This window comes from Neoarius graeffei, chromosome 18, assembly GCF_027579695.1.
Source record: "Neoarius graeffei isolate fNeoGra1 chromosome 18, fNeoGra1.pri, whole genome shotgun sequence".
Taxonomy (NCBI): domain Eukaryota; kingdom Metazoa; phylum Chordata; class Actinopteri; order Siluriformes; family Ariidae; genus Neoarius; species Neoarius graeffei.
In genome coordinates this window covers 48,123,582-48,138,174 of record NC_083586.1, presented here as the reverse complement: position 1 = coordinate 48,138,174, position 14,593 = coordinate 48,123,582, and the positions used below count along the sequence as shown (strand labels likewise).

The 14,593-nt window shown below is 39.8% G+C and overlaps 1 protein-coding gene across 3 annotated transcripts in view; it reads left to right on the top strand.

Moving 5' to 3' along the window:
• The window catches only part of dachc (dachshund c), a 176,805-nt gene that overhangs the window by 156,980 nt on the left and 5,232 nt on the right, over positions 1–14,593 (top strand). For all 3 annotated transcript variants that reach the window (XM_060898954.1, XM_060898953.1, XM_060898952.1), the window contains one exon: positions 12,251–12,394. In XM_060898954.1, the coding sequence (XP_060754937.1) occupies positions 12,251–12,394 (144 nt within the window). The remainder of the gene's footprint in view (positions 1–12,250; positions 12,395–14,593) is intronic.

Genomic DNA, 14,593 nt, shown 5'->3' with positions numbered 1-14,593 from the left:
GCACTGTACAGGATCTATCCGATAACTTGATCAAAATGCGAAATGCACACTTTGTGTGAGGAAATCACATTCGGCTTTCTTTGCAGGTAGAAAGCTAAGGCAAGGTTAAAAAAGCAAATAAAACCATTTCCATGTCATTTGGTGAAATACAGTATATTTATGATTTCTAAAAGTTGAGGCATCAAAGTGGGTTACAATCAGAAAAAAAAATATTTTGGCCAAACCCTGATTCCATCCATCAATCTGTTATCTATACCATCACGGGCAAGCTGGAGCCAATTCTAGCTGACTTCACTCTGGGCAGGTCATCAATCTATCACAGGACTAACACCGAGACAAAGAGCCATTCACACTCACATTCATATCTATGGGCGATTTAGAGTCGCTATTTGACCTAATCTACATGTCTTTGGACTATAGGAGGAAACCAGAGCACCCGGAGGAAACCCATTCAGGCACAAGGAGAACATATAAACTCCAAACAGAAAGGTTCCAGTCAACCACAGTGTTCATCTCATCTCATTATCTGTAGCCGCTTTATCCTGTTCTACAGGGTCGCAGGCAAGCTGGAGCCTATCCCAGCTGACTACGGGCGAAAGGCGGGGTACACCCTGGACAAGTTGCCAGGTCATCACAGGGCTGACACATAGACACAGACAACCATTCACACTCACATTCACACCTACGGTCAGTTTAGAGTCACCAGTTAACCTAACCTGCATGTCTTTGGACTGTGGGGGAAACCGGAGCACCCGGAGGAAACCCACGCGGACATGGGGAGAACATGCAAACTCCACACAGAAAGGCCCTCGCCAGCCACGGGGCTCGAACCCGGACCTTCTTGCTGTGAGGCGACAGCGCTAACCACTACACCACCGTGCCGCCCCCACAGTGTTCAAACCCAGAAATTTGTTCACACTACTAATCATTTTTTAAAAATATATTTAACAGTCAGCTGGGATAGGCTCCAGCTTGCCTGCGACCCTGTAGAAGGATAAAGCGGCTAGAGATAATGAGATGAGATGAGATGAGATATTTAACAGTTATTCCACGAAATCGGTGCTACACGCCTCACCAGCTATCAGCTCATGTACAACTCAGTTTCGTGGAATAACTGTTTTATTCTATTCACATTCACTGGATTTTGAGAAACAGAGCATTTTTATTTTCATTTTTTTGCAAATTCGATAAATAAAAACTTTATACAAAATGTCAGCCAAAATAATTTCTGCTTAGAATGTAAACAAACCGAAGAAATGACAGGAGCAATTTGTGAAAATGATATTATTATAATAATAATAGTAATAATAATAATAATTCTTGAAAAAAAAGATACGTTCTTATGATCAAATACTTTTATTCCATATTTTGTTGCGCTTTTTTGGGGGGGCGATTTTCATTATTATTATTATTCTTTACTTTTTTTTTTTTGGCGGTTGACAAACCAACTTAAAAGTGCATTACCACCACCGACTGGGCTGGAGTGTGGAACAGGCGATATTGGGGGGGGGGGACCCAAACTATATTCTTTATTTCTGTTTCTTTTAAATACTTACTAACAATTTGGGGGGGGGTTGTTTTCGAGTAGAGTTTTTATTTCGTCCTCGGTTGGGTCAGCAAAATGCGCCGCCATTTTGTTTTTCTCTACTCACAGTATCGAGGGCTACCGCATGACGTCACCGCGCCGCGAGATTTTGTTAAGCGCCATATTGGAAGACCAAGTACACATCTATGCAAGTACATACATTCATAAACAAACTACACCTGCCTGAAATGTAGCCAGGGCCGGTTCTGCCCTAATCTGGACCTGGGTGCAACATCGCGCAACCCCCCCCCCCAAAAAAAAACCCCAGTCTAAATCAGGACAACCATCACATAACTATAACTATAAACATTTTATATCAACTATTTTAACTAAATGGGCTATAATAAATAAGCCTGCAGGCAGCCACGGCGGGCTGCCTCAGAAAAGTAACCATTTGTCCTACCTTAAAACTCGTTTTGCATTTTCTGCCTCCTTTTTTGTATTTTCGACCCTGCGTTTATTTTCTTTCCTTTTCTGAAAACCCGATTTGTGTCCAGACATTTTGTTCTGCTACCAACGAACTAACTCGTCAGGTCTCGTCTCTCGAGCCCGCGATGATTCCCGTGGGAAGGGCAACAACTGATACATTTTTACAAACAACCAATAAACAGCCAATAGGGAGGTTGCAACGTTCAGGCTCTTCTTTGCTCAGAGACACTCAGTAATGCACTTATTCTCTGTCTCCTGGCAGAAAGCTCCTTGGTTTGCTTGTGTCTCAATCACAGCTGGTATTCTGTAGAAAGACTTCTTTTCACCTTTCCCATCAGCTTTGTTGGAACACCCTAACACAGCACAAAAGTTTACCATTGTAGGTTTATGATGAATCAAGTGCCTCGTGGGTTTAAATTCCGCGCGCTGCCGTTATTTCCCCCTAATCACGAGTTTGTTGGTCTTCCAATATGGCGCAGGGTTTGTTTACTTCCGGTTTCCGGTGACGTCAGTGAAAAGGGTCTATATGAGCTGATAGCCTAGTAGTAGAGTAGCCAGAGTGCACGATTGCTCATATCCAGCGGATGTGGCTAGAATAAAAATAGATATTCAAGTACTGTTAAATTGAATCCTAACCACATAAAAAAACCCTCAAACATTATCTCGTTCAGTTATTTTTTTGTTTTTGAATATATAAATATTCCAAAAATTAGACTGTTACTGAACAGTGAAATTTGTCTTGACAGCCCAACTACAAATAAAATGATAAAATTATGTGTTTTGAATAAGGCAATTGAAATCAGCAGTCAAGCTGCATGAGAAAACATAAAGAATACCGAAATGAGATCCTATAAAACGTGAGGTATGTATGACTCCCACTGCTAGTGAAGATAGATAGCAGCTGATCCAACATCAGTAGACTTCCTCTACAGACTGTGAAGTCATGTGAAGTATATTGTGATTAAAAAGGAGATGTGTACTTCAGGAGGGCATAATTCAAGCATGCAGCTCATTAGTTAACAGTCCAACAGCAAGTCTTTGGTATTTGAACTTACAACCTTGTGATTACTGGTTTAGAACCTTACCCCTGAGCTATCAACCCTGGAAATGTAATTAACTATATGTATAAATTATTTCTCTCAGTCTCAGTTTCGTTTCTTCGAACAGGTTTTACATCCAGCAGCTGTTCTGAGATCAGTGTAGAAGTAGGCGTATCAGACGCTCGCTGGCCGTGCTCTGAAAATTGTGCATGCGGACGCTCATCTAAGTTTGCAAATCTGTCACTGCTTAACTCTTGAATATTTTCTATCGTGAATACTATCATTAAAAAGCTTATAATTTCTGCTTTATCTTGTTAAGATCTGTTCAGTACTTTGGGAGTAACGGCAGGTTGAAGTTGGTACAACAGAGTTCACTCTCTGCTCACGGGACGTCGGGAAACTACCTGTGCTTTCTGAGTCACGGGAAAGCAGTCAGGCTCTTTCTTTCTCTCTCTCTCTTCTGATTAGTTTCCTACTGGGTTGCTCGTGAATATCAATCAGATAACTTTTATAGGGATGTTCTCTCGCTCTCACTATTTCTGATGAAGTATTCAGGAAAAATTTCCGTCAGCTAGTTTTGATGTTATGATTCACGGCCTTTTGAGATGGAAATGAATGACGCAGAATTTCAGAGCGACAGGTTGTATACTGGGCACGTTACTTATGTTGAGAAGACAGTGTATAGTGTATTTCTAAAAGTGACCACCTTTCTTATCCCCTTTGGACATAATGTGTACAATTGTACGCAATGAAGTTCCGAGCAATTCCAGCGTTATGGACGTGACACTTGAACTCAAAATGGCAACAAATGACCCAGTGCATGTTTTATTGTCTCCCAGTATTTAAACAGGTGTTGCATATTTTAAGGCTGTACCATACTGGAGAAGTGATAGAACAAGTACAATTCCCATAGTACATCTAGGGCATGCCAGAAAACGCCAATAAAAGATGCGTTATGGATGTGACAGAAAAAGTATCACTTTTCTTGGGTGACTGTACATTTTTATCAAACTCTGTGAAATTGTAAACCTAATGTCGAAATGGAGATATCCATTTGATAGAGGGGTCCAAGGTGAATATTAAAAAAATCTTTGTTTAAAATATTTTGTATTTCATGCAGAGTTTCGGAAGGAAAAGTCAGCGTTATGGATGTGACGAAATTCCGTTATGGATGTGAAATAGACATCTGAAATAGACGTCTGAAATAGACATGGCATATGTTTAGAAAATCAGCAATTTAACCACCATAACCCTTTGAAAAACTCTCTAAATATCAGCTAAAACTATCAAAGTTCTTAAATAATATTTAGGATGGCTATTGTTTTGCTGTTTTGTGGATTTTAGCATACATTTCTGTGGCTTGTGGCAATAATATAGAATTGTACATGATCAAAGTTGATTTTAGCTTGGGTTTTACATTATAACAAAGAAAGACTGACAGTGACATATTAGGTTGGTTACAAATTGGTTCAACTTATTCACATCTGTAAAATACAGGCCTAGGTGATATCTCTGGGAGTGGTTTTGATGTATTACATGTTGCTTTATTTTTGCATGGTGAGGTTGACATTTACATGGAATTGCCCTTCCACAGCATTTTTCCTTGTGTCTGAAGGGGTTATAGGAGTGTTGTAGTCAAGTCACTAAACCTCGAGTCCGAGTCCAGTCTTGAGTCCCCAGTGTTCAAATCTGAGTCAAGTCCAAGTCATTAAAAAAAAAATTCGAGTCGAGTCCGAGTCCAACACTCCAACCGCACCATTTGACGGTGGCTGTTTTAGCGCCATTAACATTAGTTTGTTCCTGAACATGACGTATGAACAGGTGAATGTGCTTCTCTTTGTCAGGGAGTGTGAAGTATTCTGTCAGAGATGGGTGGGAGACGGATGTAAGTGCAGAAGCTGGGTTTATTAATACAAGTGAAAACAGGTAAACAATCCAGAATGGCAAGCAAAATTGTAAAATGGTGAAACAGGTAGTAGGTCGAGCGAGGCACAAACAGGCTATCGTAGACTCGGCAGACTCAAAGACGAGAAACAGGAAATCAGGGATCAGGAACCCAAACAAGGAAATAAGGCTCGGTAATGTGTCAGCAACGCAACTCAATACTTCGCAAAGTAAGTGTGTTTTCACAGTTTTTATACAGGTGCGCTGATTGCGCCTTGATCCTGTGCAGGTGCGAGTCGTTTACGGTGTGTGTGCGCATGAGTCTGCTTGGCACGCGTCCGAGTCACTCTGATGCACACACCAAAGCGCACAGGTGTGACACTATTGCACGAAATTAGTTCAAAAGTTAATGTAGCTATAAATATCTTATACCAAATTATTATGACATGTTACAAAAAATAAGGAAAAAAATCCAAGTCCTCGTCTCCAATTTACGAGTCCGAATGCAGTTAATGCATGAGTCTGAGTCCAAGTCCGAGTCATTAGTGCTCAAGTCCAAGTTGAGTCGTGAGTCCTTAAAATTAGGGCATGAGTCAAACTCAAGTACTACAAGCCTGGGTTATAGTCCACAAGAGGAAAGGTTACAAAGTGAAAAACTGTTGAAATGTCTGTGATGTATGTTAAGTACAAATTTTCAAGTCCTGTGCAGCGATGTTTGTACATGGTGGTAACTGGAATAACTACTGAAGCGGTGACCACAATCCTTGTGGTTTTCTGGAGACGACACTTTTTGATGGACTCACATTTCAACCACATGTGAAGCTCCGCTGCAAAAGTGTCTCCCATCTGTTTCAAGTCCTGTTTTTTACTGAGCAACAACCGAATATTCTGCTTCAAAAGAGACATATTTTCTTAAAAAAATCATTTACAACCTCATCATATGGTGAGCGATTTCCAGAGAGAAATATTTTTAACAGACAAAGGACCGTCAGAGGCACTTAGTTTACAAAACGATGGAACTTCCGCTTAAATATCTTTCCGTTGTGAATGAAAGTAAAAGTGTACGTCCCAAAGTAAAACCTAGTCAGTGCTAAAAATGTGATTCTGAATTGAACTTAGTAAAATCTAAGTGTAATAATTAAAGTAAAATGAAATGAAATGACCACAAGGTCAAAACTGAACCGCATTTGACTCTTAAACATATTTATAAGAACATATAAGAGACATTAGTGCTGTAGGTAGGGCTGGAGGTGTGTCCCTGTAAAATAAGGGATAAGAAACTAATATATGGGCACCCTTGCTGAAAATGTCTGTTACTGTGAATAGTTAAGTGAGCAGAAGATGAACTGATCACCAAAAGGCATAAAGGTAAAGACGAGACATTTCTTTTCAGTGTTTTATGCAAGATTTGCGTATTATTTTTGTTTTGTACAATTGGAGAGTGAAAAAAGAAAAGGAACACCATGTGAAAGTTTGGGCACCCCAATACATTTGAGTTCTCAGGTAACTTTTACCAAGGTTCCAGACCTTAATTAGCTTATTGAGCTGTGGCTTGTTCAAATTCTTCGTTAGGAAAGGTCAGATGATGCAGATTTCAAAGCTGTATAAATTCTCTGACTCCTCAAACTTGTCCCTAAAATCAACAGCCATGGGCTTCTCTAAGCAACTCCCTCGCATTCTGAATAATAAAATAGTTGATGCTCACAAAGCAGGAGAAGGCTACAAGAACGTAGCAAAGTGTTTTCAGGTAGCCGTTTCCTCAGATTGTAATGTTATTAAGAAATGGCAGTTAACAGAAACAGTAGAGATCGAGGTCTGGAAGATGAAGAAAACTTTCTGAAAGAACTGCTCGTTGGATTGCTAGAAAGGCAAATAAAACCCCCTGTTTGACTGCAAAAGACCTTCAGAAAGATTCAGCAGACCCTGGAGTGGTGGTGCACTGTTCTACTATGCAGCGACACCTGAACAAATATGACCTTCATGGAAGAGTCATCAGAAGAAAACCGTTCCTGCATCCTAGCCACAAAATTCAGCGTCTGAAGTTTGCAAATGAACATCTAAATAAGCCTGATGCATTTTGGAAACAAGTCCTGCGGACTAATGAAATCAAAATAGAACTTTTTGGCCACAATGTGCAAAGGTATGTTTGGAGAAAAAAGGGTGCCAAATTCCAGGAAAAGAACACCTCTCCAACTCTGAAGCATGGGTGTGGATGGATCATGCTTTGGGGTTGTGTTGCAGCCAGTGGCACAGGGCACGTTTCACTGGTCAAGGGAAACATGGATTCGAATAAATACCAGCAAATTCTGGAAGCAAACATCACACCATCTGTAAAAAAGTTGAAGTTAAAAAGAGGATGGGTCCTACAATAAGACGATGATCCAAAACACACCTCAAAATCTAAGAGGCACAAGCTGAAGGTTTTGCCCTGGCCCTCACAGTCCCCTGACCTAAACATCATTGAAAATCTGTGGATAGATCTCAAAAGAGCAGTGCATGCAAGGCAGCCCAAGAAACTTGTAGAACTGGAAGCCTTTTGCAAGGACGGATATGTGAAAATCCGCCAGGTAAGAACTGAAAGACTATTAGCTGGCTACAAAAAGTGTTTACAAGCTGTGATACTTGCCAAGGGGGGTGTTACTAGGTACTAACCATGCAGGGTGCCCAAACTTTTGCTTCAAGTCCTTTTCATTTTTTGGTATTTTACGCCTGTAAATGATGGAAATAAAAATGTAATATGGCAGAAAATATTAAAGAAATGTGTCATTTTTACCCTTGGTGATCAGTTCATCTTCTGCTCACTTAACTATTCACAGTAACAGACATTTTCAGCCAGGGTGGCCAAACTTTTGCATGCCACTGTATATATACTGGACCGAGTTGCAGGAGTTAGTTGCTGTTATTCAGAAAGGCAACCATGATTGTGAGACAGCCCATACATATAAAAAAGCAGATAAAGTACAAAGTGCAAAGCCATTTTCATTCTAATCACTTCCATCTTCAAACTTCGGTTGCATTAAGAGATGGTCACAAAGTGTCTAAATCACAGTGACAGGAAAACATGCAGTGTTAATTAATATTGTTTAATTATGAGGCCCTTCGTCGTTTGTTTTAATATCGCCCACGCCATGATCGAGCCGACAGAAATAAACTGTAGGGTCAGCATTTTCCTTTAGACCCACACACACACACACCTAGGCGGCTGTGTGTGTGCATAAACAAAGACGCAAATTACAAGCAGAAAAACACAAAGCGCCCACGTTCACATGGAAGAATGCCTTTGTAATTACATGTACTCATAATAAAATTGGTACTAATGATTGATTATGTCTGTAAACTGAAATACCATGTTCATATTCACGCACACCAGATATGATAAACGTACCAAATGTTGTCCATAATACATCACATTATCATTAAGTGAGTTCTCCGATGTAGAACTCTGTTGTAGAATAATTTGCTGTTTTATCTCTTAACGGTGAATGAAGAAGGTGGAAATGTGAGGGCTGATTCCAGATCAGTTAATAAAGGGAAAGAGGAAGCCTCAACGCCCAAGGGAGCATTAGAGCTAATGCAAAGAAGCCCATTTTCGCTGACTCGAATGTCTTAAGTCCATTATTACAAACAGAAGAAAATGAAGGTGGTCAGTTGAGAATTGAGCGCCATTGAACATTTAATACACGCATTGCGTTATATACACAGAGTTGTTACCAAACTACGTCTGAGCAGCAATTATGTGCTGAGCGTTTACTCATTAAAATCATTTAGCTACAGAGTTACTTATTGCTGCTGTAGTATTTCCGACTTTAATTAGCTGTGTGTGGATTGAACAGGATCAGGGATTTTCCTGCCATTGTGATCTGTAATGGTCCCTCTGCTTAGTGCTGGTGGGCGATTTTTATTAGGAATGCTCCCATGTTCTGATATCTGATATAACAAAATATTACAGATTATAATTTTACAGATAAAATAAAACTTATTCTGATATTACAGCATATCCATACTTTCAGTCACGGTTCTTGGTATGAGATTGCTTATGGCTTATACAAGGTACACTACCGTTCAAAAGTTTGGGGTCACTTTGAAATGTCCTTATTTTTGAAAGAAAAGCACTGTTCTTTTCAATGAAGGTCACTTTAAACTAATCAGAAATCCACTCTATACATTGCTAATGTGGTAAATGACTATTCTAGCTGCAAATGTCTGGTTTTTGGTGCAATATCTCCATAGGTGTATAGAGGCCCATTTCCAGCAACTCTCACTCCAGTGTTCTAATGGTACAATGTGTTTGCTCATTGCCTCAGAAGGCTAATGGATGATTAGAAAACCCTTGTACAATCATGTTAGCACAGCTGAAAACAGTTGAGCTCTTTAGAGAAGCTATAAAACTGACCTTCCTTTGAGCAGATTGAGTTTCTGGAGCATCACATTTGTGGGGTCGATTAAATGCTCAAAATGGCCAGAAAAATGTCTTGACTATATTTTCTATTCATTTTACAACTTATGGTGGTAAATAAAAGTGTGACTTTTCATGGAAAACACAAAATTGTCTGGGTGACCCCAAACTTTTGAACGGTAGTGTAATTCAAATAGCCACTCTTTATAAACACGATGGACAGAAAAGCATCTCACTCTACATTTAAGTTATTCATGGAAAAATGATGAAATTGACAGTGTGTTTGGTGTCCATATGCTTTGTTATGTGTGTTGTGTTTGGTGACACTTCTGAATACCACAGCAATTAAAAAAAAAACACGAGTAGCATAAAGCTATCGCATGTTTAACGTAGGGCTTTAAGATTGTCTAAGCATTGTGTTGATGTGCACTGATGCAAACAAATTGAACATAAGATCATACTCTGGGATTTTTTACTAGGGACAAAAACAACTGAAATCAGTCAAGTATTGAGTGAGAATACTGTAACTGGCAACCACAAAACGGGTAACTTGTACAAGGTAACTCAAATAGCCACTGTTTATAAACACAATGGACAGAAAAGCATCTCAGAAAACAAGTAGAGCCTTAAAGGAAAACTCCGGAATTTTTACTAGGGACAAAAACGATTGAAATTGAGGCGGTTTTGAGTGAGAACGCTATAACTGGCAACTGTAAAACAGCTACAGAACATGATCCTACAAGGGCTGGACAAGGTAACTCAAATAGCCACTCTTTATAAAACATAATGGACAGAAAAGCATCCCAGAAAAAAAAAAGCAGAGCCTTAAAGGAAAACTCCAGGATTTTTACTAGGGGAAAAAAATGATTGAAATTGGTCCAGCATTGAGTGAGAACGCTATAACTGGCAACTGCAAAACAGCTACACAGCATGATCCTACAAGGGCTGGACAAGGTAACTCAAATAGCCACTCTTTATAAACACGTTGGACAGAAAAGCATCTCAGAAAACAAGTCTTAAAGGAAAACTCCAGGATTTTTACTAGGGACAAAAATGATTGAAATTGGTTCGTTTTGAGTGAGAACATAATCCTACAAGGGCTGGACAAGGTAACTTGTACAAGGTAACTCAGTCACTCTTTATAAACACGATGGACAGAAAAGCATCTCAGAAAACAAGCCTTAAAACAGAAAACAAGGCTTAAAACAGAAAACAAGCCTTAAAGGAAAACTCCAGGATTTTACTAGGGACAAAAAAAAAACGATTGAAATCGAGGTGGTTTGAGTGAGAACGCTATAACTGGCAACCGCAAAACAGGTATACAACATAATCCTACAAGGGCTGGACAAGGTAACTTGTACAAGGTAACTCAAATAGCCACTCTTGCTCAACACGATGGACAGAAAAACATCTCAGAAAACAAGTCTTAAAGGAAAACTCTGGAATTTTTACATGGGACAAAAACGATTCAAATTGGTTCATTTTGAGTAAGAACACTATAACTGGCAACCACAAAACAGATATTGAACAAGGTAACTCAAATAGCCACTCTTTACAAACACAATGGACAGAAAAGCATCTCAGAAAATAAGCCGAGCCTTAAAGGAGAAGTCTGGGATTTTTACTAGGGACAAAAACGATTGAAATTGGGACGGTATTGAGTGAGAACGCTATAACTGGCAATCGTAAAACAGCTATACAACGTAATCCTAAAAGGGCTGGACAAGGTAATTCAAATAGCCACTCTTTACAAACACAATGGACAGAAAAGCATCTCAGAAAACAAGTCGAGCCTTAAAGGAGAAGTCTGGGATTTTTACTAGGGACAAAACAATTGAAACTGGGACGGTATTGAGTGAGAACGCTATAACTGGCAATCGTAAAACAGCTATACAACGTAATCCTAAAAGGGCTGGACAAGGTAATTCAAATAGCCACTCTTTACAAACACAATGGACAGAAAAGCATCTCAGAAAACAAGTCGAGCCTTAAAGGAGAAGTCTGGGATTTTTACTAGGGACAAAACAATTGAAATTGGGACGGTATTGAGTGAGAACGCTATAACTGGCAATCGTAAAACAGCTATACAACGTAATCCTAAAAGGGCTGGACAAGGTAATTCAAATAGCCACTCTTTACAAACACAATGGACAGAAAAGCATCTCAGAAAACAAGTCGAGCCTTAAAGGAGAAGTCTGGGATTTTTACTAGGGACAAAACAATTGAAATTGGGACGGTATTGAGTGAGAACGCTATAACTGGCAATCGTAAAACAGCTATACAACGTAATCCTAAAAGGGCTGGACAAGGTAATTCAAATAGCCACTCTTTACAAACACAATGGACAGAAAAGCATCTCAGAAAACAAGTTGAGCCTTAAAGGAGAAGTCTGGGATTTTTACTAGGGACAAAAACAATTGAAATTGGGATGGTATTGAGTGAGACCGCTATAATTGGCAACTGTAAAACAGCTACACAACATAATCCTACAGGGAAATTGTGTGTGTCTAAGTAAACCACTTGTTTTTCGTCAATGACAGGCTCATAATGTGATTATAAGTGTGTGAAAACATGGAAAGGATCCCTCCAGAGATACACCTGTCTCTGTTTACCTTCATAACTGTAAAGAAGCTGTCGAAAAAGACTTTCTACATTCGTTGTTTTACCTTTTTGTCCTTCCAGTCTCTGGCGCAGCACCATATTCAGTGCATGTAATGGTAATCAGCTAAAAGTTCAAGCCTTACTTACTGGAAATAGATTTTTTCAGAATTAGCTTTTACACTGTAAACACTGTATATTGTACTGTACTTCAGTAGACAGAGAGAGAGAGTGATCCTGCGAATCAGAAATCTTTGAAGCACTAAAGTGTCTGAAGCCTGGAACATTTGCGTTTTTCTCACGTTTGTTCCTTTCCAGCCCTGATCCAGAAGCGACTGAAGAAAGAGAAAAAGACAAAGCGGAAGCTCCAGGAAGCTCTCGAGTACGAGTCCAAGCGACGTGACCAGGCTGAGCAGACGCTGCAGCAGACGACAGCCAGTGAGCACGCTCACACTCCAAACGGTGAGCAAACACACATCACACACTGCTGACTTACAATAACCTGCTGGAGGAGTGGCTTCTGGTTGTACCTCCCACAATCACACATGCACACAATGTTGAAAAATGCATGCCATTAGAGTGCTGATATATTGTAGAACTTTACAATTGTAGCACATGGAGGATAAATCATGGGCTTTCTCCCTCCTGTATTGTGCTGCCGCTCCATCATTCTGTATTGATTACAGCCACAATTGCGCTTCTGTTGTTTATCCATGCATTCAACGCACACTGAACACCCAGGAGATTTTTTTTCTTGGTTCAGGGAAAAAGGTTGTCGATTGTCAGACGAACAATTAAGCCAGAACTGAATGAACCCAGATGTAGTCCACCAGCCAGGACACGCTTGGATTCTCAATTTTGCTTTGCTTTTTCACTTCTGTACTAAAGCTATGACATTAATGTTATTAACTACTAAGAAAAGCTTGTCGCCATTAGCTTAGGCTCAACATCATGACAAACTTATCCCTGAATGACAGGTTTTTTAAAGTGAAAATCCATCCTGAAACATCTCATCTCATTATCTCTAGCCGCTTTATCCTGTTCTACAGGGTCGCAGGCAAGCTAGAGCCTATCCCAGCTGACTACGGGCGAAAGGCGGGGTACACCCTGAACAAGTCGCCAGGTCATCACAGGGCTGACACATAGACACAGACAACCATTCACACTCACATTCACACCTACGCTCAATTTAGAGTCACCAGTTAACCTAACCTGCATGTCTTTGGACTGTGGGGGAAACCGGAGCACCCGGAGGAAACCCATGCGGACACGGGGAGAACATGCAAACTCCACACAGAAAGGCCCTTACCGGCCACGGGGCTCGAACCCGGACCTTCTTGCTGTGAGGCGACAGCGCTAACCACTGCACCACCGTGCCGCCATCCTGAAACATATTATATTTATATATACAAATACACCATTCGTATTTTCCATACGAGCTACATCCAGTACATGGAGAACCAAAACCGTGGCATTTCTCAGTATGTCACTCGTGAGGAAATCGATGAATTGTTTTGATAAATGTGCGTACTTTTTGTTTGTCAATGTGTCAATATAACAAAAAGAAAATCGCATGTTGGCTTATCTTCTCGTGTTGAAAAACTTGCATTTTTCATATGACGGATCATCACGGATCGGAGTGACATATTTCAATAATATTGGCTGGGTTTTTTTTTGTGGTATATCAGATATATTCCATTCAGCGAGCATGATAGTGAAAGAGTCAAAGACAAGTAGCTGAATGGAATATATCTGATATACCATGAAACAAAAGCCAGTCGATCTCTTTCAAAATTCTCTCAAAAACTTCCGTATTTAACGAAGCAAACCTGGTGGCCCTGTTTGTTTACAAATTGTCACAGTTGCTTGCTAGTGCGGAAGTTTTACGTCTCCGACGTGTGATGTCATGTTGTCTTGACAACCATGCAATATCGTAAACCATATTCAACGCTCATTCTCCATTGGGTAGAGTGACACAATACATGTAGGATAAGCGATATGCTAACAATATTGCATGCTATCAAAACAAATGAATGAAACCTACTAGAAGGGAATAGAACACGGTTTTATTTAATCAAAAATGCGTCCTGTATGTAGAATAATCACTGATATTTCACTCTGATGACGTCACTCCCAGTGTTTTCCCGCTGAGTAGATGCATGTTGTCAAAATGGCGAACCGGTTCAAAATTAAAATTCTTTTGGTTAACTTGCATTTTTTTTTTGTTTTGTTTTCGTGGATGTGTCCATATACTACAGGGTGTTTCCAAAAATTTGATATAATTTCACAATCTAATAACTTTGCCAATTCTCGTTCAATTGACCTCAAATTTTAACAGGTGCGGAAACAGGTCAAAATTTTATGTTCAAAGGGGAACTGAAGGCAAATTTTTTATTATCAAAATTCTATTTATCTCATTTTATTAAATATAGGAATGCATTTTTGATTGCTATTTTGTCGCTGCTGTAGCTAGTTATGAGTGTTTGAAATATGCTCTGTAATATATCAGTCCAAATGTCAAAACAATGGCCGTAAACGAGATTCGTTGAGACCTGTGCAAGACATTGTAGGACGGAAGTAAAACGTACAGCGGAAATCAAAGTGACCAACATCTGCCAACGTTGTCAAAAGACGCGCACGCCCTCTTTCGAATGCTGATGT